At 42.0% G+C, this 27063-nt stretch overlaps 2 protein-coding genes across 39 annotated transcripts in view; one reads left to right on the forward strand and one right to left on the reverse strand.

Annotated features, from left to right (window-relative positions):
- Nucleotides 1-27063, forward strand: part of ZMIZ1 (zinc finger MIZ-type containing 1) — a 497476-nt gene that overhangs the window by 405904 nt on the left and 64509 nt on the right. The window contains exon 1 of one of the 38 annotated variants that reach the window (XM_042856154.2): nucleotides 25603-25633. The exons of the other annotated variants lie outside the window; for them this stretch is intronic. Within the exon in view, the coding sequence (XP_042712088.1) occupies nucleotides 25618-25633 (16 nt within the window). The 5' untranslated portion in view covers nucleotides 25603-25617. Of the gene's footprint in view, nucleotides 1-25602; nucleotides 25634-27063 lie in introns of those variants that run through there. 38 annotated transcript variants of the gene reach the window in all.
- On the reverse strand, nucleotides 2941-4987 carry LOC135972889 (uncharacterized). Its single transcript, XM_065553382.1, has 2 exons — nucleotides 4411-4987; nucleotides 2941-3416 (listed from the first exon to the last, which is right to left on the reverse strand). Exons 1-2 carry the CDS (start codon nucleotides 4985-4987, stop codon nucleotides 2941-2943), a joined length of 1053 nt encoding a protein of 350 aa, XP_065409454.1.

The following is a 27063-nucleotide window of genomic DNA, read 5'->3' on the forward strand; positions in this document are numbered from 1 at the left end:
GTTTCCACACTGGAGTGTTGCTCTTTTAAGACTTCTGAAACCATTCTCCAAACCCCATCCTTCTCAGATTTTGGAAGGCAATTCAGATTCTTAAACCTTGGGTCGAGTGCTGTAGCTATCTTTAGAAATCTCACATTGGTACCTTCTTTGCATTTTGTGAATTCTGCAGTGAAAGTGTTCTTAAAATGAACATGTGCTGGGTCATCATCTGAGACTGCTATACCATGAAATGTATGGCAGAATGCGGGTAAAACAGAGCAGAGGACATACAATTCTCCCCCAAGGAGTTCAGTCATAAATTTAATTAACGCATTATTTTTTTAACGAGTGTCATCAGCATGGAAGCATGTCCTCTGGAATGGTGATCAAAGCATGAAGGGGCATACAAATGTTTAGCATATCTGGCATGTAAATACATGGCAGTGCCGGCTACAAACATGCCATGCAAATGCCTGTTCTCACTTTCTCATGATGTAAATAAGAGGGCAGCATTATCTCCTGTAAATGTAAACACACTTGTTTGTCTTAGGCCTTGTCTACACTACGAGAGTAGTTCGATTTTACTTGCATCGAATTTTTGTAATCGATATTGCAAAGTCGAACGTGTGTGTCCACACTAAGGACAGTAATTCGACTTTGTGCGTCCACACTAACGGTGAAAGCGTCGACATTCGAAGCGGTGCACTGTGGTCAGCTATCCCACAGTTCCCGCAGTCCCCTCTGCCCATTGGAATTCTGGGTGTAGCCGGCAATGCCTTCTGGGTAACAAAATGAGTCCAGGGTGCTTTTGGGAAACTATCGTCATCCGTCCATCACTCCCGCCCTCCCTCCCTGAAAGCGCCGGCGGGAAATCAGTTCGCGCGCTTTTCCAGTCATTGACAGCGCGGACGCCACTGTACTCCGAGCATGGAGCCCGCTGCGACCATCGCTGCAGTTGTGGCCGCTCTCAACGCCTCGCAGCTTATCATAAAGGTTTCCCTGAGGCAGATGCAGAAAAGTCAGGCGAGGAGGCTACGGCACCGCGGTGATGTCCTGAAGTCTGAGAGTAGCACAGACCTGTCAGAAAGCAGGGGACCCAGCGCCGAGGACATCACAGTGGCAATGGGTCATGTTGATGCTGTGGAACGGCGATTCTGGGCACGGGAAACAAGCACTGAGTGGTGGGACCGCATAGTGCTGCAGGTCTGGGATGAATCCCAGTGGCTGCGAAACTTTCGCATGCGGAAGGGAACTTTCCTGGAACTTTGTGAGTTGCTGTCCCCTGCCCTGAAGCGCAGTGACACCCGGTTGCGAGCTGCACTGAGTGTACAGAAGCGAGTGGCCATAGCCCTCTGGAAGCTTGCAACGCCAGACAGCTACCGGTCAGTCGCGAACCAGTTTGGGGTGGGCAAATCTACCGTGGGGGTTGTTATGATGCAAGTAGCCAAGGCAATCGTTGATGTACTGCTGCCAAAGGTAGTGACCCTGGGAAACGTGGAGGCGATCATAGATGGCTTCGCAGCGATGGGATTCCCAAACTGCGGTGGGGCCATAGATGGAACTCACATCCCTATCCTGGCACCGGACCACCAGGCCACCCAGTACATTAACCGAAAGGGCTACTTTTCCATGGTGCTGCAAGCACTGGTGGACCACAGGGGACGTTTTACCAACATCTACGTCGGATGGCCGGGCAAGGTTCATGACGCTCGTGTTTTCAGGAACTCTGGTCTGTTTAGACGGCTGCAACAAGGTATTTACTTCCCAGACCACAAAATAACTGTTGGGGATGTGGAGATGCCTATAGTCATCCTCGGGGACCCAGCCTACCCGCTAATGCCCTGGCTCATGAAGCCCTATACTGGCGCCCTGGACACTGAAAAAGAACTCTTCAACTACCGGCTGAGCAAGTGCAGAATGGTGGTGGAGTGTGCTTTTGGCCGTCTCAAGGGGAGATGGAGAAGCTTACTGACTCGCTGTGATCTCAGCGAAACCAATATCCCCATTGTTATAGCAGCTTGCTGTGTGCTCCACAATCTCTGTGAGAGCAAGGGGGAGACCTTTATGGCGGGGTGGGAGGTTGAGGAAAATAGCCTGGCTGGTGATTACTCACAGCCAGACAGCCGGGCGATTAGAAGAGACCAGCGGGAAGCGCTGTGGATCCGGGAGGCTTTGAAAGCAAAGTTCCTGAGTGAGCAGGGTAACCTGTGACTTTAAAGTTTGTGTACTGAGAAGCTAAACCTGCCCCCGTTTCTTTACCCAGTTAATGTTGACTATCCTATCCAGTTACATACCCCCTTCACCCCCCCTCCAACACACGTGTCGAAATAAAAATAGTTCTACTTTGTTAAAGCACACCGTTTTCTTTAATACTGTTTTCGCGGGAATTTTTTAAAACTGGGACGCAGACTGTGGTGCGGAGCGGGTGTAGTGTTGTGACGCGAATGCAGCTTCTAAACTCAAGGATTGACAGGCTCCGCTGCGGTGGGATGCTTGTTTCAACGGAGCCTGTCACCCCTCCTGATCGGGACTGTGTGTATGGGGGGTCTATGTGACTTTGTGGCAGGGGGAGGACGGTTACAGATCCCATGCTCTGTGGCTCTGTGATCCTGCCTAAGGACCGGCGCTTAAGATCTGTAACTGCCCTCCCCCGCCACAAAGTCACAGAGCAACCCACCCCCCCCCAACATTACATCAAAACAACCTCCCAGACTAACCGGGGTAACTAGTCACTGCATCACTGCACTGTGTATGTGCCCTGCTGCTGTGCCTGCCCCCGACTATGTACCCTGCCAAAGGAGACTGTCCTGTCCAATTACCAACCCCCTTTCCCCTCCTCCTCCAAAAGAACATGATTGAAACAGTAGTTAATAGAAACGAATTTTTTATTATCAACTACACATGGCATTGGGAGGTGAAACTTGGACGTGGGCTTGTGTCAGGCGGGAAGGAAAGAACTTTTCAAATTTTGGGAAATGAGAGCCTTCTGCTACTAGAGCTCTCTGCAGGGGTGGAGTGAGACTTAGCAGGGACTCTGCCGCCTCTCCTTCTTTGCACTTTGGGTGAGGTGGGTATGGGACTTGGTGGCGGGGGAGGGCGGTTAGAGATGGACTGCAGCGGGGCTCTGTCCTCCTGCCTCCGTTCCTGCAGAACATCCACAAGGCGCCGGAGCGTGTCCGTTTGCTCCCTCAGTAGTCCAAGCAGCGTTTGAGTCGCCTGCTGGTCTTCCTGCCGCCACCTCTCCTCCCGATCCATGTTGGCTTGGTGCATTCGGGTCAAGTTCTCCCGCCACTGGGTCTGCTGTGCTGCCTGGGCTTGGGAACAGGCCATAAGCTCAGAGAACATGTCCTCCCGTGTCCTCTTCTTCCTACGCCTAATCCGCGCTAGCCTCTGGGAGTGTGATTCCAGGCTAGGTTGTGAGACAGTCGCAGACGGGGCTGTGGAAATGGGAAAAAGGGAGTGAATTCCTCAGAAAGATAAATGTAGTTGTGAACAAAGAACATAGTCTTTCTCTGTGAACAAGACCATGCACAGCACCTTTCACATGCGCACTCAGCACAAGGTCGAATTCTCGGCCTTCGCATTCAGTGCCTGGGGTCTTGAACAGCACATTTGAGAAGCGAGGCAGCACAACGGAATTTCTGTTGCAGGCAGACATGGTAAGCCGTACACTTATGGCAGTTTAAAACTTTTATATTACCACTGGCCTCATTTCACATTTAAAGCAATGTCAGTCCCTGCTGCCAGCAATCCGGCAAGCGGGAACTCTGCCCCTGTCCTACCCCCTCGCGGCTGTCCCCGGGAACGATCCCTTTCGGCTGCCCCTCTCCCGCCTCCACCGCGTGGCTGCAAACCAGCGGTTACAGTTCTGTAAAGGAACGGGAAAGCAGTCCCAACACTAACATTCCCCTACCTAATTAAAAGCAGGTCACCATGGCCGACATCACCCTGATGAGGATCTCCGAGAGCGACAAAGAGAGAATGCTCCGGGAAAGCCTCCGAAGACCAGGGCCGTATGCCGCCCTGCTGTGCAGAGCAATGATCCCCGAGTACTTGATAATCTCGTGGCGCGGCAACGTGTCGTACTTCGGAGGACCCAATAAGGCCGCTCTTCCCAAGAACCTCATGCAACGGCTTTCAAATTACCTCCAGGAGAGCTTCATCGAGATGTCCCAGGAGGATTACTGCTCTATCCCCGGACACATAGACCGCATTTTACTGTAGCTGCAGTAGCAGGGAATAAACAGTAGAGCGGCTTGTGCAGGACAATCACTGAAAACCGGACATTGCTAGATTTCTTTTCAAAACTTGCACTGCCCATTACTAAACCGTTAAGCGCCTAGGGCACACTAATCATGAACAACCCATTCTTTTAATTGTTAATATTCCTGTTTTGTTAAAAATAAATGTTTAGATGTTTACAACACTTACTGGCTGATCCTTCACCAGATTCTGTGTCCGGGGTAACGGCTGGGGACGCTTCGTAGGGGATCTCTGTAAGGGTGATGAAGAGATCCTGGCTGTCGGGGAAATCAGCGTTGTGAGAGCTGCCGACTGCCTCGCCCTCCTCATCTCCTTCCTCATCTTCCCCGTCCCCTAACATGTCCGAGGAACCGGCCGTGGACAGTATCCCATCCTCAGAGTCCACGGTCACTGGTGGGGTAGTGGTGGCGGCCGCACCGAGGATGGAATGCAGTGCCTCGTAGAAACGGGATGTCTGGGGATGGGATCCGGAGCGTCCGTTTGCCTCTTTGGTCTTCTGGTAGCCTTGTCTCAGCTCCTTGATTTTCACGCGGCACTGCGTTGCATCCCGGCTGTATCCTCTCTCTGCCATGTCTTTAGAGATCTTCTCGTAGATCTTTGCATTCCTTCTTTTGGATCGCAGCTCGGAAAGCACGGACTCATCGCCCCACACAGCGATGAGATCCAAGACTTCACGATCAGTCCATGCTGGGGCTCTCTTTCTATTCCCAGACTGCACGGCCATCACTGCTGGAGAGCTCTGCATCGTTGCCAGTGCTGCTGTGCTCGCCACGATGTCCAGACAGGAAATGAGATTCAAACTGGCCAGACAGGAAAAGGAATTCAAATTCAAATTTTCCCGGGGCTTTTCCTGTGTGGCTGGTCAGAGCATCCGAGCTCGCACTGCTGTCCAGAGCGTCAACAGAGTGGTGCACTGTGGGATAGCTCCCGGAGCTATTAGCGTCGATTTCCATCCACACCTAGCCTAATTCGACATGGCCATGTCGAATTTAGCGCTACTCCCCTCGTCGGGGAGGAGTACAGAAGTCGAATTAAAGAGACCTCTATGTCGAACTAAATACCATCGCAGTGTGGACGGGTGCAGGGTTAATTCGATGTAATGGCGCTAACTTCGACATAAACGCCTAGTGTAGAGCAGGCCTTAGTGATTGGCTGAACAAGAAGTAGGATTCAGTGGACTTGTAGGCTCTGGAGTTTTACATTGTCTTGTTTTTGAGTGCAGTTATGTAACAAAAAAAAATCTACATTTATAACTTGCACTTTCACGATAAAGAGATTGCACTACTTGTATAAGGTGAATTGAAAAATACTATTTCTTTTATCATTTTTTACAGTGAAAATATTTGTAATTAAAAATAATATACACTTTGATTTCAATTGAAACACAGAATACAATATATGAAAATGTAGAATAACATCCAAAATATTTAATAAATTTCAATTGGTATTCTATTGTTTAACAGTGCGATTAAAAAAATTAATCGTGATTAATCATGATTAATTTTTTTGAGTTAATCATGTGAGTTAACTCTGATTAATTGACAGCACTACTTTATTTCTCTTGTAAGCATTTCTGACTTTAATGCCTTTTACTTGTACTCACTTAAAACTTATCTCCTTGTAGTCAAATAAACTTGTTTTATTCTTTAATAAAAACTTACCCAAAATTCACAACACTGGGTAACTCCGTTTAAGGTAGCAGACTGTTGAATATTGATCCCATTAGAGGGGCAACCGACCTAATACATCTAAACTGTCCAGGAGAGGGCTGGACAGTGCAGAACACACGTTTTGGGTGGGGGCGGGGGGAATTTGAGACTGGGAGTGTGTTGGGGTCACCCTGCAAACAGTAACCAGACAGCTGGAAGCCAGAGTATGGCTGATGTTTGCCGACAGGTTGCAGGGGTCAGAGCTGCTGGACCAGGGATGTGACTGTACACAGATACTCAGGGTATGACCTGTATACTGGCAGACTATTTGTGAGAGGCCCAGCTGGGAGCTACAGCAGCAAAGCTGTGTGAGGCACCCCAGGTTGCAGGGCAAGCATGACATAGCCCCTTACTGGTCTGGATGGCACCCTGGAATGTGGTACCTCGTGAGAACAGGTTGTCTCACTTAATGAGATGGTTAGTACTTCACAGCTATGATAATGCTAGTTATTCTTGTATTGCACCAGAGTAAATTTCAAATATCTGTCTATTTCAGACAGAGAAACTATGGCATAGTGTGGCCAGGTGGCTGGCTCATGATTGCACAGGAAGTCAGAGGCAATTGGGAATAGAACTCAGGTCTCCAGGCTATCAGAACTCCAGGTTCCCCAGTTATTACTGCCTCTTGGCAGAGTTGTAAATAAGCAAGAACAGCCTTTCTCACAAAATGTTATTGTGTCCTCTTCTGGTTCCATCCAGAATTAACAGAAGTCAGTTAATTTGCTATAGGTACTTAGCCTCTGAAAATATGGCCCTATGCATCTGAGTTTGGATACCTAAAATCAGAGGCCACTTTAGAAAATGTTGATTTTTAGCCTGTGGGGCAAATTCATACCCGACTTCAGTGGAATTGCACCTTCCTGCTTATTCCAAGTTTTAATTTGTTTTTCTGCATCTTAGCTTTCCCAGCTTTAAAATGGGAATGAAAAAAAGACTTTCTTGCCTCATCCGGATGGGAATGAATTATTTTTCATTTAAAGAAACGTGCAACATAATCCATTAAAAGATACCATTTGCTAACTTTTACCACAATCTCCTCTAATTACATATGGAAGCACTTAAATGATGCTTTCAGTGAGTGCTGATTTGGGCGGGGGAGGGGTCAGTGTATTTATTGACTTTGTTGCAATTTTGTAGGCTTTGGCCAACTGGTTTTCAGTATCCCATTCATTTCCAAAGTACAGTTGTGAAGATGTGTGAAGATTAGAAAGAACTTCTTGGAAAGGCGGGGGGGGGGGGGGGGAAGTATTTGTTAAAGCTGAAAAAATTGCACCTAAACAGTTTATGCCACTTAAAAAGAATGAACTGTTCTACAAGAAAAAAAGACACCTTTAACATCATTATCTGTAACTTTAAGATCTCTAATCTATCTTGTTGCTTATATCCACTCTTCTCTGGAGCATCTGAGCTCCTGATCAAAAAACAAAACCCCACCAAGCAATTTGAAGTTTCTCTCCCTTCTCTCATAAAGGAGAGAGTTAATTCAAGTAGTTGACTCTGACAGCGATTTGATGCTTTCTTTCAAATAGCCATTGATCTCACTCCAGTTGCTAGTGAACAGGTGTCTGCACCTCCTAAATTACCATTACAGTTGGCACTCATGTTGTAGTCTCAATAAAGATTAAATGGGCATCTCCCAAAATGCAGTGTTCTTCTAGGTAAGGGGATATTGGTGGGCTGTGTGGAAAAGCTCATGTGTGTTCTCTGTGTTGTAACTTTTCTCTGGTTAAATAGAGGGCCTTAGTCTCCCAAATTTGTCACTCCAGAACCTTTCATGAGCCACTAAATTCACATTAAGAAAAAGTTCAGTGACTCTGGCACCCTTGAGGGTGGCTGATAGTGGTACTAAATGTCATAGCCTGTAAGAAAAATGGGGCTTTTAGACTACCTGAATTCAAGTTATTCTCCATTTCACCAGTGGGGGAAAGGTGGGGGGAATGAGTCTAGAAAGAACATATTTGAATGTTTTTTTTGGAATAATAACTTCACCTTGTTAAAAAATCACCCTATAGTAGACGAGTTTCATTGCTTAGGAAACTAAATCCTGCATGTGTGTGTGTTGCTTAGGAAACTAAATACTGTGTGTGTGTGTTCTTCCTATACACTGTTCATTGCCAGTTTTTTCATGTAGGCAGGAAAAGGCTGACCTGACCAAAATAAATCATCATATTGTAAGCTGTATCAGTGCTTTATGCCATACGCTTTAGGCTACATTTTAATACCCAAATTACATTAGCCGTTACAGAGGGAAATTTCATCAAGCTTTCTTTGGTTTAAAGCTCTTGACAGAAGATCATCTGCATCATTTTAGTCTTACATGGTGCAATGGTAAAATCTGAGCATTCAATTCATGTATTTATTTTGCAGGTAGGGCTGGTAGGCCCTGCCTGTTGTTAAGGTAGACTGTCACTGCCTATTATTAGACCCTAATTTCAGTTTCTTATAATTTTGCCAAACTTTAACCATTTGGGTTGAAATTTTATATGATGAGTGTCTACATCAGGCTTATATATGAATTTCAGCCAAAATGGTCCCGCCATTTCTGTGAACAAAGCTAGGACAAAAATACATTGTTTTGTTAAAAAACAAAAACTGGTGACTTTTTTTTTTTTTTTTGAACAGCTCTAATACCCCATGCTTTGAATCAGGGACTTGAAATTTGGCAGGAGGTGGCCTTTGTGAGAGGTATGCGCATTTGGCCATCCCCTGGAAAATCTCCCCAAATTTGGCTAATCATAAGCCTTTGAAAGAATGCATTTTGCAGAGGCTCAATAGCAACTACTTCGATTTTAGCAGCTAAATCTCCAAAGATTCTGGCCACACTTGAGCATGTCAAGCCTCTCCCAACTCCTAGTGTTGACCAGACAACGCATGACTCATCCCCACAGAGTGACTTAGGGCTTGTTTACACTGGCAATGTTAAAGTGCTGCCGCAGCAGCACTTTAACGTGGCTTGTGTAGTCGTGGCAGAGCGCTGGGAGAGAGCTCTTAAAAAAAACATCTCCACGAGGGACGTAGCTACCAGCGTTGGGAGCACGGCACGTTACAGCGCTGAGCGAGAAAGTTGCAGCACTGTAAAGTGCCAGTGTAGACAAGCCCTTTGCCTGCTCCATTCCTTCACAGCTCCTGTGTGTAACAGGACTTTGTATGTGCCATCCCCACAGAGTGACAGAGCATGCTCCTTCCTGTGCAGGGCTACCCAGGCAGAACTGAACGGTCCCTGCTGCTCTGGGCCAGGGGACAGGTACCAACCACAACTGAGAACAGGGAGCTTGTCTCTCCTGTGGTGTCAAAACTCCCCCTGCTGGCACTCAAGCAGCATGCAGGAGGAAGCCACTTGATTTGGACACAACGGGGACAAAAGCCGGACTGGGGGAAGGAAAAGGAGTAAAGAGGGACAAGGAGGGGAATCTGGGATTGGGAGTCTGGGGGAGAGGAAGTGGCAAGGGTAGGAGGTTTTGGAGGGGAAGGATCGTTTGAATAGAAACACATCTACTGTAGGTCTCATGAACTGATTGACACTATTGGTGCTTCAACGGCCCCTTTTGGTGACTCTTTCATATTTTGTGAATGAGCTATATAGAAATCTTGTTTGCTTACAGGTTCTAATTGGGCAGTGTCTCCCAATTTGTTTGGGAAGCAGTTTTTGCAATATAAAATGTTTGCCTAGATCACATTTATTATCTTCAGTGATAGAAAGCAGAACTATTTAGTTCACCTAACTCATTTCTTTTCACTGAGAAACAACTCTAGAAGCAATAGCAGCATTTCTCTTCTGAAATATTTGAGTTGTTTTCCTAATTGTTACATTGCCTCAAAGTGTCTAACATGCTAATCAACAGTGTCCTGGGGAACTGAATGTCTAAGGAGTTTTTTATACAGCGTAGTAATGAACTCCTGCTGCAGGGCTTGAACATTCCTCCTTGGTAGGGGTAAAAAGGAAAGTTTCCCAAGCAAGTGGCATCAATATTTTCAAAATCTAAGCTTTGATTTAAGTACTTTTTTAGCCCTTAGGTGTGACGATATCCTTGCAAGCATAAACCAAACATTGCCCTTCTGTTACTTGTGCCTTGTCACAATATGCTTGTTTTAAGCACATGGAAATCATACTTTTACCCACTGTGCTTACAGGTCATTTCTTGTTAGCACTTTGTCCACTGACCTGTCTTCTCTTTTGGCATATAGTTCCCAGATATATATTTACCTTCTCCGATTGCATGTACCATCTGAGCTAGGTAACATAATTATCTAAAGTTCTCCTGTAGCTGACTAGATTGTTTCTCATTACTTGCTTTGCATCCCAATTAATGAATGTTCTTTTGAAACTTTAATATGTATTCTCCTTTTGTTGCCAACAGCCAAACCATTTATTTATATATACAGCACAGCTTGTTTTGACTCAGGACAGTAAGTTAACTGCAGTCAAATGCCAAACTTCTGTAGCCAGCAGCCACATGGTTTCATATAGAAGAATGGTACTGGCTCTCAGAATTGATGCACCTGATGCGTTCTTGTCGGCTCCTTCCTGCTTAAACTGTTTGTGGCTTGCGTCTTGTTCCCCTTGCCACTTTTGACTTGCTTTTGATTTTAATTTTTCACCTTTTTGTGATCTTAAGAGTTAAATACTGACTTATGTAAGGCTTCAGACACTATTCAGCTTGCCATGCCAAAATTGTTGGGCAAAGACACACTCCCTGCTCCAAAGATCTAAGCAGATTTCTAATTTAGTCCTTTCACTTACTTAGAGTGATTTCTTTTCACCACTCACTTCTGGTTATCTGGTAGATCACTTGTGCATTTTTGTAGTTATAGTAGCACTTTTTATTTATCTGGTTTTTTGCCTGGATGGAATATATAAACTCTAGTAGATCAAAAAGATTCCAGTACATCATCAAACAGGACTACAATTAAATTGATAAAATTCATTCACTGATGAAAATAATTCTAGAAGCAACTGCTGCATGATCCACTTAAAAAGGAATTGTTAATATATTTCAAGACTCTATTTAGAATTTAGGTTTAACTTACCTGATTTTGTGACCAGTTATATTTCAAGATCTGTGTGCATAGAAAATTATAATTAAAACTCATTTGTCTGGGCTTCAACTGTGCACCACAGGAGTTGGAAATTCCTGGAAAATACAACTGAATAAGTAAATGTGTTGGAAATATTTTCTCGTTCCTCTGAAGCATCAAGTTTGGCCACTTATTGATGAAGAAAACTGGGCTTATTGAACCAATTGGCTGATTCATTATAGCTTCCCATATGAGCAAAGATTTCTCTAGTAGTGATCCCATGTCTTGTAGACTGCTGTGTGCAACGTCAGCGCTATGACATTAAGTTTTATCAGTTTTAAAAACTTCCAGCTTTGTTTGTTAATTGTTCTATCAGCTCTTGTTATAATAGTTTCTCATCTCCTTGCCTAAACACCTTACCCTTGACTTAGGCAAGTGTTCTCCATTTATAAAGAGAGTCACTGTTCTTGCTTAATGACTATTCTTCATATCTTCAGTTTCTTCCTCTTCTTAGTCCTCAAAGGGCCAGTTCTTTTCTTAAAAAAAAAAAAAAAAAATCACTATTCGTCTATTGTCTGTTCTTGAGGAACATTTAGTTAGTTAAGATGTTCTCTTATTTAGAATATTAATTTTATTTCATCATGTCATTTCCAGTTTATGGGCTGTAGACCATATCATTCTTCCAGTCTTCCCTTATACCAAGACCTTTGTACCTTTTCTGTGCATTCCTTTTAACTTACATAGGGTCCATCTTGGCTTAGCCATGTTGCGTCCTGCTATCCTTTTTTATTCCTAGATTTTACTGGGATGAATTTACGCTGCTGCCATTCTAATGCTTCCTTAAACATATCCTACTTTTCTATATTAGTTTATTCCAGACTTTAATAGCATAAGCTTATTCTGTACTTTATGAAAGCTTTAAGTCCAGGCCTCCTGAGGTGGCCTTTCATGTATATTTCAGTGGCCTAGCCTACTTCATTTTATATTGTTGATTGCTAGATCCTGTTCCTCAGCCTCTACTCCTTTTTTAAAATGTACCTGACTTACATTTTCTAGGGCTAAAACCAGAATAGCCTTTGATCTTTATTGGTGTTGATCAAAATGTGTAACTAAGTCTCTACATTATACCAAGAACATGAACTAACCTCCATTAATTTCAGGGTATTCCTAGAATCCCACCCATTAAGGAAGATTAGTGACCCAGCCTTTATTTCTTTACAAGTCTTCATTGGTGTGCTCATCATACTAGGAACATTTTTACAATTATTCCTTTATGAAATAGAAATATTACATTTGTGACTCTTCCAGCTGCCTTTGCAGAACTCATTGTGCTATGCAGGGTTCAGTTTCTTCGATATCTTTCTCTTTTATCCCATATAATTATTAGTCCATATATTTTAAATTGCCCAAAAGAAACAGAGGGGCCAGATCCTCAGCTGGATAACTCCATTGGAGTCAAATGGAATGGCATTGAAGTTGATGACACTATGCCCATTTCAACCAGCTGAGGATCTCTCCCAGTGATAGTGCAAGACATTAACAACAATTTAGTGTGATCTATAAAAAGCAACAGAGGGTCCTGTGGCACCTTTAAGACTAACAGAAGTATTGGGAGCATAAGCTTTCGTGGGTAAGAACCTCACTTCTTCAGATGCAAGTAATGGAAATCTCCAGAGGCAGGTATAAATCAGTATGGAGATAACGAGGTTAGTTCAATCAGGGAGGGTGAGGTGCTCTGCTAGCAGTTGAGGTGTGAACACCAAGGGAGGAGAAACTGCTTCTGTAGTTGGATAGCCAACTTAGTGTGATCTAGTGATCTCAGCACAGACCTCAAAGGAGTTTGAGTCTTTATTCCAGCTCTGATGCTGATTTAAGCAATGTCTGCCTTTTAGGATGCTATGGTCAAGTATGCTTGTCCTCAGTAACTGACTCTGAGATACTGAGTTTGAAGGATATTCATCCTTCAGCACAGTTCCCTCCCATCTTTCCATGGCCCTGCTATAGAAATTTGAAGATTCCTCCCCTATATGCATGGCCAAGCTCTAGCTCTCCCTTGTACCCCTCATGTCCACTCTTACCCAACTAGGGAGACAGCATGGTTCCTGTCAGCAGAATGTGACCAAACAGATTGTAGGCAGGAGTCCTGCTCCAGAACCGCCACTCAGCAGCCACAGACCTCGTTTATCCCTGATGCTGTGTCCATGATGGGGTTCTCACCATACCCCCCATGAAATAAACTAGTCCCTACAGCACAGCCCTCTGGCCATTTTCCTAAGGGATAATCTTGCTGCCTCAGTTTCTCCCTTTGTAAAATTAGGATGATGCATGCTTCACAGGTTAGGTGCAGCTTAGCGAGTGTTCATCAGGTGACTTAAAGATTAAAAGTGCTTTATGTACATGTATATCTGTTGGAATACATGCTCTTTGACAGAGGCACTGTGCATTCCTCTGTTTGGAAAGTACCTAATTTGGGACGCTGCTGCAGTATAAATATTACAGAACAATAAAAGAGAGATGCTGAGTATTAGCAGAATTGAATACGGCCCTCTTAATCCTGATATTTTTCCTATTTTGAAAATATTCCACATTATTATTGATATTTAATAATTTTATTATGGTAATACCAAGAGCCCCAGTTTGGATTCTGGTCCCACTACAATGAGTGGTGTGCAAAAGTTGAAGTGGACACTGTCCCGGCCTTGCTGAAGTGTTGATCATCTTTAAAAGGAGTTAGATGGGCACCTTATTATCCTCAGTATCTTCCACATCAATTGTCCCTTGTTTACAAGTCAGAGGTTATTTTTTCCCAGCTGTCCAGTCCTGCAAAGTCACACTGGAACCTGAAATCAAGATGTTCCTTCTGCTTCTTCTATCATTTCTAGCAATAAAGATTTTGCAGCTAGAACTTAGTTGATAATTTTGTTGATAATGCAGGAGAGAGCACAAAATGTATCTTTTTCTTCCTTGATGGTTTTGACCCTGCAAGGCTTTTGTCAGTAGCATGAGCAGATATGACTCAGAAGACTCAGGGAGAGAAGGTATGTTGTGCAGGAAGGTAATTATGATACTAGTCTTCTGGCCATTGCAACACTTAAACCACAGTGACTGTACCATAATAGCAGCTTTTCTCATTTTAATTCTTAGACTTTGGATGGCAGGCACTTGAACTTCAGCTGGTATTCTGCATTGATCCCATTCCACCCACATGTAATAGATCAGGGGTAGGCAACCTATGGCATGTGCGCCAAAGGCGGCACGCGAGCTGATTTTCAGTGGCACTCACACTGCCCGGGTCCTGGCCACCGGTCCAGGGGACTCTGCATTTTAATTTAATTTTAAATGAAGCTTCTTAAACATTTTAAAAACCTTATTTACTTTACATACAATAGTTTAGTTATATATTATAGACTTATAGAAAGAGACCTTCTAAAAACGTTAAAATGTATTACTGGCACACAAAACCTTAAATCAGAGTGAATAAATGAAAACTCAGCACATCACTTCTGAAAGGTTGCCGACCCCTATAATAGATGCTTGTACACGTGCAGATACATGTTCCTGATGTCATCATCAAGAAGAATCTAGGTGTCAACCCTGCTTTTCTCTTTTAATGGGACTACACCAATACGGGAGCGTGGGCAGATTGCCTGTGTTTAGTTTAACATTAGAATCTTTGAAAATTCCTTGTCCAAGCCATCTTGTTTTGAACTATTATCCCATGTATTGTGTTTGTTTCAAGTTCCACAGAATAGGGACCAAGTCTTTTGTATTTGCAAAGGACCATGTATGCTCACAACAGTCTGTAGACAGTTGATAACTTCACTGGAGTGCTATCTCCAAACACTGGTGAAAATCTGTATTTCTCCACTTTTATAGAGCTCTTACCGTCTGTTCTGTTTTCTCTTCTTTTCGCACCCCCATTTCAGTCATTTTTTCCATAACTTATATGATCTTATCACTAAAGTTTAAAAATGTCAGATCAGCAGATTACAGTTTTCTCTAATTTGAAGAATAGAAATGCCTTTTGCAACATGACATCTGACTGTATATTCCCCTAGAAGGATCAGAACTGTAGGCATTGTACAGAGGTAACAGAAGACTTGGTCCTGCTACCGTTGAAGTCAATTGCAGAACTCCCACTGACTTCACTAGCAGGATCAAATCCAGATTTGTGCTGATCAAGAAGAAACTGGACCTGTTATTCACCATCTTATGTTCTTGGATAGCATCCTCCAAATTGTCATGTAGCGATACTTTGTGTTCTGATGTCCTCTCTGTTTCCTTTTCTCCAGATGCCATGGAATTGTCTCACATATTTAGTTTCTATTCCAATAAAATGATCGGTAGTGATGTGAGCTGTTGATTTTTTGCAGAATAAGATATCAGAAAGGTTGTCTGTGTTTATATTTAAAAAAACAAAACAAAAAAACCCCACACCTCCACACACAACAACAGCTCTGTAGAAATAACAGAACTGAAGCCTTGGGAACATCCTTTTGTTTTTGTTTTTGTTTTTGTTTTTTCCCCCCAGATTTTGCTCCCAAAGATCAAAATCTACCTCCTGATAACGACTTGGGGTTATTACAGATAGATAAACAAAACATTTTTTTTCATTCTATATTGGCCGTGTCAGCTTCTATTCGAAACATTTTCAAAGAGAAACCCTGAGGAGTCGGGTATAACTTGTCCAAAATGCTTTCCTATCTACCTTTGTTACTAATACTGTAGAATTACTTAAGCAGTCAAAGCAGATAAAATCATTTGGTTCTTCTGCATTTCTACAGCTAGTTTTGCCATATGAAATTGGTCTTAAGATCTGATTTCTTGACTCATTCAGATTTTATTCATTTCTGCATTGTCCTAATCCTGCTTCTGAAATATTCATAGGAGGGAGGGGGTAGACAAACTGCAGTTCAGTACAAGACCGCAAAACTGTTTCACTGTGTGGCCTCCATTCTGTGCTGTCTTGTGCATGCTTGCTCTTTTATGCCACCCACTCCTTTCCTTCATCTGCATCTCTTGGGCCCATTCGCCTTTTCAGTGGTTGAGATACTGTGTCAATTAGAGGGGCGGGAGGGTTAACAGAGCTGCCTCAGGAATTGATTCTTGTCCGCCTTTCTGAGCTGTCTGTGTGCACAGCAGCACATGATATGATTTTACACAATACCCAGTTAATATCCTACTCAGTAGCTTCCTAGGGAAGAGCTGGATTGGAAAATAAATAAATAACGGTACTTCTCTGGAGACCAGAGGGAGTGAATGGACCAGAGCTAAATTTGGAACACTAAAGCTTGGTTTCCAAATGCGTGCTCCCACACACATACATATATCCTTAGTCAGCCTTTCCACGTGACCCTGTTGAATCCAGTGCAGCTGTTATTTATAGATGGTAGGGGTAGTGATGGCATTATCTTTTAGCACCGTTCAGGACTGAAATTATAGTGTTCTTCTGTAGCGATACAGGGCCAGATGCCTTCCACAAGAATTCAGATCGATGGCTCGTTTTGTAAATGTTCCAACTATCAGATGATTGCAGAATAGCCTTCCCCATCTTTTTATTTTCAAAGGCAGAAAATAAAGGGTATTGTAAAAAATTAGAATGGGCTGTGATTGTCACTGGCTTCTTCTCTGGATGTGCATAACAAAATTGAATCACCAGGTCCTTAAATGATCATTCTTTTCTCCTCTCTTCCATTTCCCCATACAACCTGTTGTAACTCAGGGGGAAAAAATACGTGTTCCACTGAAGACAAAGACCAACTTTTTCCAGATCAGGCTGTCTGAAGTTAGGCTCCCAAATAATAACTGTTTGATATTCCAAAGTGCTGAGTATCTGTAGCTCCCAATGATTTCATTCAGGCTTGTGTGTGCTCACTAAGTACCCATGAAAATCTGTTGGTGTGTATTTAGGTTTTTGGTTCCTTATTTTAGTTCCCAGGTTTGAAAACTTAGGCTTAAATAGAAAATATAATAGCTTTATTTTCTTTGCCATATTTGTGGAAAATAAGCTTTGGAATATATAAGAAATCATATATTCCATTTTCAATACCCCACCAGTATAATGCAGCCACCTTAGAGGTGAAACACAGCAGCTGTTTAATTGCAGTAGATAAACACCATGCATGCATGTGTAAGCATGAAAGGGGGTCAATTTATGAATTTGCCAAGATGTCATTTAGATTTTTAAAGCTGAAATCTAGCAAACTCGGTTTTGCAATATATAATCGAATCCAAGAGGATGACACTTTTTTATTGAGTCTAGGGAGTGGTTAGTCTTACTAGTTTTAATGCTGGAGGGTTTTCAGGTCAACTTTTAACTTGAACAGTATTTCTCAAATCAGGACACTTGTTTCTTCTTAACCAACCAACAATTTATTAATTCACCCAGAACCGCATTAATATACAATCAACAGTAAATGCAACCGTGTGTACTACATGCACAAATACAGGTTTGAGAGCAATTATCACAGACTAGAGTTGAGGCTCAGCAGTTATATCAAGAAACAATGCAAATTACCAAGATTTCTTATTACATGTACATATGACCATGAGTTCCCAGTTCTTTAGTACCTAATACATTTATCACACTTCCATGGGTATACCTGTCTTTAAGGAGCTTTGAACCATACGGTTGTGTCTCTTTGACTAGATTAATCCCAAAGGGACAAGTTTAGAATATTAAAACAAATTGCTTAAAGTTATTTTTTTCAGTATTTCTTAGGCCAATTTGCTTGGACTTATAAAGGAGTTAAAATCTAAAATATGGTTACTTGAGGTATCACTAGAGAGCGTAGACTCAGCAAGATAATGTTTAATGATTTATATTAAAAAGGAGAGGAGCCAGTAGTCTTTGAAATGAAATCTCAGCTTCTTATCCTGTTCATCCTGGGATGGGGGAAGGGGCATTTCCCACAGGCATTGTTCCCAGTCAACTCTCTTGAGCACATGGTGACTTCAGTTTATACAACCTAGTTTCAGGTCTTGTAGGAGGGTCTCATCCACACACACCCTCCCCCACCCCCCATTGCTACTGGGAACATGCCAAGAGAGTGATCAAGTTTTAGAGTTTTCAGTTTCTTTGCAGCTTCCATTGGTATCCAGTAGATGGTGATAGTGTATAACAGATTTCTTCAATCCTTTTCTTATCGGAGGCTTTTTAAGTCTGATCTATTTCAAGGATTGTATTTCATTATTAGCCGCTACTGTCAGTTGGGATCCCTCCTTTTATTTTAATATCCCAAAGTTTATAGCTTCATTTATGTCTTTTAACATTTATTTTTCCTTGTGCCAGTGCCAGACAATTCCTATTACTCAGGGGTGAAAGTAACTTAAAGGACTTACCGGTACGCCGGAGTCCTGAGTGAGGGCGTGGCCTCAACCAGAAGGGGGGGGGGCCTTTCAATCACCCCGGAGCTACCAGCTGCAGAGGCGGCTGGGATCCCCGGGGCTCAGGGGTGAATTAAAGGGCTCGGGGCTCCGGCCGCCACAGAGCTTTGGGCCCTTTAAATCACCGCGGAAGCCCTGCCGCCCTGGGGTAGTGGCGGCAGGGCTCCCGCGGTGATTTAAAGGGCTCGGTGCTCCTGCCGTTGCAGGAGCACTGCCCGAGCCCGGCTGGAACTCAGCAGTGATTTAAAGGGCCTGGGGCTCCCCGCAGTGGCTGAAGCCCTGGGCCCTTTAAATCACCGCTGGAGAAGCCGGTCCAGTCCGGCACGGCGTACCGGCTCTTGCCGGCACAGCGTACTGGACCGTACTGGTTTACTTTCACCTCTGCTATTATTTCTACAATGCAATTATTTACAGTGATAACCAACACAATCCTTATAATCTTCTAAATTTGGAAGGCTTGTTGCCAGAGGATGTTGTGAAGGCCAAAACTATAACTGGGTTCAAAAAAAAAATAAGGGAAATTCATGGGGGATAGGTCCATCATTGGCTATTAGCCAATATGGTCAGGGGTGCAACCCCATGCTCTGGGTATCCCTAAACCTCTGCCTGCCAGATGTTGGGACTGGACAACAGGAGATGAATGAAGCACTGGCATTAGCCACTCTTGAAGACCGGATACTGAACTATATGGACCATTGGTCTGACCCAGCATGGCCATTCTTATATTAAGCAGTTCACCTTATTTAGGACTTACAATAGACATTTCCCACATGTAAAAGGATGTTGATCTGACTCACAAGGCAAACAAATATGCAGATTCTTATTTGGGATGAAAGACCTGGAATACTTTTTAGCTAGATTGGAAGAGAGAAAGAGCTTTTATCCATATGCAAATTCTGAGAGATTCCTGCCGAGGTGATTAATGATACTCTCATTTAGCCATTTTAGTTTCTATTCTTGGGGAGAACTCCTGACTTTGGCTGATCTGTGGGTCCTTAGACAAAGTGTCTCATGTGATGGATGCCGCTTTCTTCTCTTCCTAGGCGGATCTTGTTTTAGGAATAAACAGAGGTGAATAGCTTTTCTAATTTTTAAGGGCCATAAGGAATCAGTAATTATTAATCAATCAAGGCATATCTGTTCTATATATCCCTTACACCTGTTCTGCATCATTCTAGCTACCTTGCATCATTAGGATTATGATTAACTTCAAATCTCTTGCAGGCTAAATAGTCTTCTGCAATTATATTCATATGAAAGACAAGGGGGAAACTGGGATGTGGTCAAATCAGGTGTCCACAGTGAACTGGGTGGATGGTCTCAGTTCAAGCAGTCAGGTGTCCATGTCACAAAAAAACCACCTCCACAGCTTTCAAGACTGATTTTTTTTTTTTAACAGTTTAAGTAAAATCGGCTAGGACCAAATGATCTTATCCTTCTTCTCTGCTCAAAAATATTTTCTGTAGCTATCAAATAATAAAACTTTTTTTTTTTACACACAAGGTAAAAGTGTAAAATTCAAGTTAAGTCGAGCCTTAACCAAAACCCAAGAGCAAAAGTTCTTAAAATAGCTTGTGGGTCTTCTCCGGGAATCTGGCAGCATGATGTTAAGTTAGGAAATACATTTGTGCAATAAATTTTGGCTGCATGGTTTTCATATTTTTTTCTCCCTTTTTGAAAGCGTGTACAGATGATTTATGGTTGTTGTATGAACATGTTCCAGGGCCAGTACTGAAAATATGGGGCTAGAAAACTAACCTTGATGTGGTTGATGTGGTTTTTCCTTCCACTGAGAGAAGGGAGTGTGGTCTCCTAGGAATCTGGACTCCTGGGTTCTCATCTTGATTCTGCCACTAACAATGTGACCTTGAGGAATTCCCCTCTTGTCTATGCTGTAGTTTCTCCATCTTTAAAATTTAGTCTTTGTTGGGTGGCTTAGTTTACTGATCTTTGTAAGGAGCTGTTTATTCCATAACTAAAATGTTATAGATTTCAAGTAAAATTATTATTCTGAAAAAACAGAATACAAGAAAGAATTCAAACTTAACTTTGCTCAAATTCAAAATCTTTGTTTTGAATAGCTGTGTAAAGTAATATGACAGAGCATAGATTTCCCATATGCTAGACAATAAGCACCTAAACACCTTTCCTAACACCTGTTAGCATAAACAAAAATGCTTCTCAGAAGATGCTTTTGTGGTACTTTGCTAGCTCAGGGTATTGATAATGGGAAACACAGCTTCTCACCTTGGAGTCCCTGGTTTGAACCTAGCCAGGTTTGTTAAGTGAGTGAAAGTGATTTTCAGACCGTAGTGGTGAGCAGGAAGAAGAGGTCTTTAATTAATTAATTGAGTAGTTTGGGGCCACAGAGTTGCCCCTCTCTTCTCCAGCTCCCCAAAACCTGCCACCCTTTTAAGTAAGAGAGAGAGCACTCAATTTTGCTGTATTCCAAAATCATGACTGAAGACTTCAATCTATGTGACAGTTAAATATTGATTTGAAATCTATCTAGCATTCATATAGATAGATATGTGACTGTATCTTCTGCATCCTATTTGTCCCTTGTGAGGATAGAAATGAAATAAATAAATAGCCAGCACAATATTCTCTCTCCCCCAATGCCACAAATTATCTGCCAGGATGATTTGTCAAAAAGAGTGTTGCAGACTCTGCTTGTACAGCAGAAGATACAGCACCACCTGAAAGGTCTAAAAAATTCTGCATAAAGAAAATGTGAATTTGCCTTTAAAAGCGACATGTAATTTATTGGTGTAGATCTGTGAAAGGCGCTGCATCTGCCACAAAAGCCCTTGCACCTTATTGCATTTCTTGCTGAGATTCAAAAACAAAACAAAAACTGGGGGATGGTGCTCAACAGATATTTCTTCACAATTTTCATTGCACTGAGTAAGAAATATGAGTCTGCCAAGCTGCCTATTGAACTATCTGCTGCAGCTTAACTGCAGCAAGAAAACAGTAATCCTATTGTGCTCCTACAGCAGTCTCCTGGGAAGCAGAAGGCATTGAAATTACTGAGCAGTTGTCTTGTCCCTTCCTCACCTGCCTTTGTAGCTGTAAATATAGTGTCTGCCTATAAATAACAGTTTGCTGCACCTTTAAGCACGTTCCCTAACAAGAGGAGGTGATTTACTGAGGTGATAAGCTGTAACTAATACTAGGGTATCATAATAGGTAAATAGATTAGCACAGTGCTTCTCTGTATTTTGCTTTCTAGGGAGTCCACTGGCTCATTCATTCATTGTAGATGCTTACTACAGCACTTTGCAATACGTGGAGTTAAATCAGTTCCAGGATTGTAGCTATTGATGGTTGTATGTATAAAGCTAATGAAATGCATTAGTGAATCTATCAGATAGCATTGATTGTTTAGGATCTCTTCTTTTCTCCCTCAACACCTCTCCCCCCATAAAAGGATTATAATGGAATCCATTATTCAGTACCATGATTATATATTTTGAAATGCATCATTATTTTATTTTGGGGTTTTGAATGATGTGAAGTACAGTCGGATCATTTGCAGCAAGGTGTTAAAAACTGAATATGCATTCTGGGTTTCATCCATGGTTTCCCCATCTTGGATTAATTACTTTTACATTCTTAAAAGTCTGGCTTTTCTGGAGACTATGGATCTTTAATTAGCCGAAGCATTGTTTATTTGTTCTGTGTTAATGACCTAAACCAAGGCTGCCCTCAGGGCAGGTAGCGATGCATTCTTCAGTCCCGAGCATCTCTTGTCTGTGTAACAGGTGATCGCTCTGGGCTGAGCCAGGACCACTAAACTCATTTTACTAATTAAATTGTACTAGTCTTTCAACCTTTGAGCACTGATGCAGAAGCATACATTTTAACCATGAACCCTTCCTGTTCTGTCATTCCTCAAATAGTTTCTCTGTTCTTTCCAAACAGGCTGCTTCCTTTTCCCATTTCTCCTGCACCACCTAGTGACCCGTCTTTCAGAATGGATTCCCTTTTTTGGTCACGTCAGCACATATATAGGCACTTGCAATGACTGTGCTACATCCTGGGTCCACATGAACATGCATAGCACTTTCTAAGATCATAGTTATCAGTATTTTATTAAAATATTTTTGAAAAACATGTTTTTAATTTCAAGACAATGATTGATACACTTATAATTATGCAATACATTGATCAAATACACCGGAGTATGTTTGGTGGAAACAATGTTGCACTGTGTGGACAACATCTCAGTATAAAGGGGGCCTAACAAGATAGGAGCAATATTAAGGTATGTTGCCAACTCTCATGATTTTTTTTTAATCGCAAGTCTTGAGATATCGAGTGTTTTTCTTTAAAGCCCCAGACTCTAGACTCAAGTGATTATACAAACATCTCCGTGTTTTAGTAAGTTTGTAGCCCACATGGCTGCAGAGAGATGTTATTCAAGTGTCTCTTAAAAGTCAGAAGGAAATTAAAAGAACACCATATGAATGTGTGTGTGTGTCTGTGTGTGTGTGTGTGTACACACATATATATATAATGTTTTTAAACCATTCTTCATGATTTTTTGAGGCGTAACTCATTTAAATATGAGGGTTTGGCAATACTGGATCTTAAATATGCAAAAGGCTATAAAATGGATGTAATAGGACGTGATTTTAATATTGAGAGGATATGGGTTAAACTCTGTCTTCAGGTATGCACATGTGAACACATCATGTGGCACTATATTTGTAAGTCCCCCTGGAAGAATGAAAGTAAGACAACAGAGCTAGATGGCAGGAGCTGACACCATTGAAAGTACCTTTCCTAACTTTCAAATATATTTTTCTCACTTTTTCAACAACTCCTTGGCTGCTTGTAAATGAAATCGCTCTCTCCCCCCCCCCTTTTTTTTTTTTTTTACTGATTCCATTTTTCTCCATTTCACAAACATACAGGCCTGTTGCTATAGGTTTTGGTGTTGGTTTGCTCCTGTCATCCAATTTAGCAAGCTAGCATTAATTTGTTTTACTAAAAATACTGAAATCCTTAAAATAAAATAATCACATGAAGAATTACATGGGTTTTACAAAAGAGAAGTAGGTCAAATATTGTGCCAATCAACTGTGAGAATGTCCCTTTAAGAAAAATAAATGGGAAATACACTAAAATTGTCAGCCCATCATTTGGTTGACTGTATATGCTGCTTTGGTGTGACCTGGCAAAGCCCATGTGACTGAGTATTGTGGGAAAATGTCAATTTTAGTATTTTAACCAGAATATCCTTTATATTTGGGTTTGGGATGGGGATATGGAGGTATAAAGAATTCCTGTTCTACCCTTGCAAACGTTGACTTTTTATTTTAACAAGCAAGCTACATTATTATATTGAAGGGGCATTGTAGCAATGCAGCATAGGAACACAATTTAAATCAATCATTAAACTGCAGCAGAAAGAGGCTGAGAGAGGTAGTGTGGATGGTCCATCTGCAAAATCTGTGCTCCTGTATTACAAGGAGGAGGGATTAGAGGGTGTGGGGAGAGAAAAAGCAGCTGCTTGGCTATTCTCTGAGAGGGAGAGACTGACTGTTGGCACCATCTGTAGCTGTCCTTTGTGCTTCCTTCTTTATCTGTTCATTAGAGTGATGCTGAATTTCTCGTGCTTTGAGTTTAAATGAGTTGAGATGTGCCTAATACTGTCAGCACAAAAAGCTGAAACTAAGTACACTAAAGATGAATAGTGTAATCTGTAAATTCATTTTCATCTTACTTGAATAGGCAAAGGAAGTAATGTTCTTCAGAATCCAGCTGTACCAGATGCTTGTGTGGCGCATTTCATCTCACTACACTAAGTGCAAACCAATATAAGAGGCGGGGGAGGTATGGGAGAAGTTGCAACATTTCAGACAGACAATGGCAAAATCACTGAGGGAATGTCTACACGGCAGTGTAAGCCCAGGATTTGAACTTGGGCTCAAGCCTAACCCCTCTTCAGTCTACACAAACATTGCACTAACCTCAGGCTTGGACCCCAGGTCCAAGGACCCCATGGTGTTGGAGGGTCCGAACCTGAGTCAAGCCGGGACCCAGAGTTCAAGACCAACTGCTTTGCAGTGTTGACACAACCCCACTGGACTCTTGATCTGGAGGTCCACCAAAAGAACCCCACTGGCTGATTTTTTATCCTCTGGACAGTAAAGTTTTCCCACACTGCATCACAAACACAAGGCTAGAGTGACCACGTTTTGGGAGAGTGCTAGGGAGTCTGGGATACGGGTGGTTGGACTCAGGCCTGCATAATGCAATGTAGATCCTGCAGCCTCAGGCTGGGACCCAAGGGTTCTGCAGTTCCTAATCTAGGGTTACAAATGAATGTAGATGCTCAAGTCCTAGCTTAACAAACCCAGGATCAGCTACCTCAAGTTCCAATTATCCAGGGCTTACATTGCAGTGTAGGCATACCCAGAGGGGTTTTCTCTCTCCCACCTCCCCGCTTTGATGGAGATAATGGTGGATTTGACATTTTTTGAGACAGTTCTGAACCGGTCTCTTTTCATTCAGTGCACAAACACAAATTATTATTATACATGGTACATGACTGGGAAAAGTCCTAGGAGAGGAAAGGTTAAACCTCTCAGTAATGAGCAGTGAGATGGGGATGAGTACATTTGTTATGTTTTATACCTTCAGATTCTTACTTTCCAAAAATGTAAGTCATCTCCTGATAATTTGTAGCATGTAACTGTCTCCCTTATCTCAAAAGCCTGGCCATTCTCTGACATTTACATTTCACCTTTACAAATGTGTGCATTTGATATTAGTAATAATAATAACTCATTAATATCTAACCTTCCCTACCTACTCAATGCGATGTTATCTCATTTCCATTGCAAATTATTTGGCCAGGAGTTAACTCTGTTTTTTCAAAGCAGGTACTGGCTTTGTTTGCAGATTCATGTCCTCAAATCCATTAGGCAGCTGCTTTTTATCTTTATTTGTCAAGCACTTATATGTGTGCACTAGGAACAGCTCCCTCCTCACATCAAAGCCACGTTTAAGATGGACGGTTTCCATTCGACACCATAGTAATTACACTCAGCTGTGGAAGTGCTCAGCATCCGCTATTATTCTGACATGGCTGCATTTACAGCTCGGCAGAACACTTTGTTCATTTTTCTCAGAACTCAAGTAGCCATAGTGTGCATGAGGAAACTATGTTAGGCAGTGATTTTTATCTGCAGGCGGCTTGAAAAGGGGGTGGAGAGGAAAGACCCTTTGTCACTGGCACATAAGTAATGACATGCCAGGGATAAAAGGTGAGTATAATTTGATCAAATGCTTGTTGACAGATTCCTTGGCTAATAGAGAAGCAGCTTAGAATGACACTCGTTGCTAGAACATTTAGGCACGGAGCTCACTGGGAATGCTTTCTGTAGGCTAGATGTGATTCTAACAATTTCAGAGCAACCATATTTAGTTATATAAAGAAGCAGTATCCCCTTCTTGTCATAGAAGGACTCTAAAGTACCTCCCAAAGCACCATTATTGACCTTGCATGTGGTAAATACAAAGAAATTACTACATCCTCAATACCCCGATGTGTGTTTACTTTTCTTTAATAGAATTGGTTTTATTAAATATTTCTCTGGTATGGCCAGTTGATTTTTTTTTTTTAATTTCTAGTGTTTTTATATAGAGACATATTTTTCTGTGTTCCTGTCAAAATCTGAGAATCTTACACTTTTCACAGTGTAACTTTCCAATTACATCCTTTAAAACTGGTTCTGATAATTATCAATTACACCACTTTTGAGTGTATAATGGAAGAAGAAGGTGAGGTCCCTTTTAAATGATGGGTAATTATGGTATCACACCATTACAAAAAGCATACAAGTGAAAATAAACATCCATGTATTGGACATCTCCTCACCTGTGTCACTTACATTGGTAAACCTGACATAATGTTTTAAACCTCATCTGTTTTTGACTATTTATACCACATGTTTATTTTAGACTGGCTTTCTGGTTCTTGCCCACTAGAACAAATTGTTGTTTGGGTACACAACAAATTGTTGTTTGTAGGGAAACATCTACATTTTAAAACCTTTTAATTGACATTCAAGACCATTTTTTATCGGCATGAAGATTTGCAAAACCTTTTTTTAAGGAAGAACAAAATAGACCCTTCTGTTTGACAAAGTTGTTTGTATCAACCACAAAATTTTGCAGTTGGTCTGAGCTGTATCTTATTGGAATTCTTCACCCACCACTTAGCGCAAAAGATCTTTAATTACATTTCACAACAGTTAGTTATCACATTGGAATTTAAAAGGGCAGCTCCTTGGTTTAATCACTTTTCTATGAAGACGTACTGGATAAAATCCTGCTTCACTGCAATCAATGGAGCCTAGATTGTGCTCACTGTCATTTCTAGAGGCTCTGTTTATCAGAATTTGTATGCTTTTGTAACATAGGCCAGAATTTTAGTGCCTCTGAAAATCAGGCCTCTTATTTAGGTGCCTAAGGCCCCAATTTATCAAATTGTGTAAGAATGTGCTGATCTGTGAATATATGAGTAGTCCCATTGACCAAAGGAATATTCACATACTTAAAGTTTGGCATATGTTTAGGTGTTTTGCTGAATTAGGCCCCAAATATGGATCCAGTGTCTAACTTTAAGCACCCAAATTTGAATATCATGGCCACTCTATTTTGTAAGCTCATTCACAGTTGGGGTAGGTAATAT

Source organism: Chrysemys picta, chromosome 7 (assembly GCF_011386835.1).
Source record: "Chrysemys picta bellii isolate R12L10 chromosome 7, ASM1138683v2, whole genome shotgun sequence".
Classification (NCBI taxonomy): domain Eukaryota; kingdom Metazoa; phylum Chordata; order Testudines; family Emydidae; genus Chrysemys; species Chrysemys picta.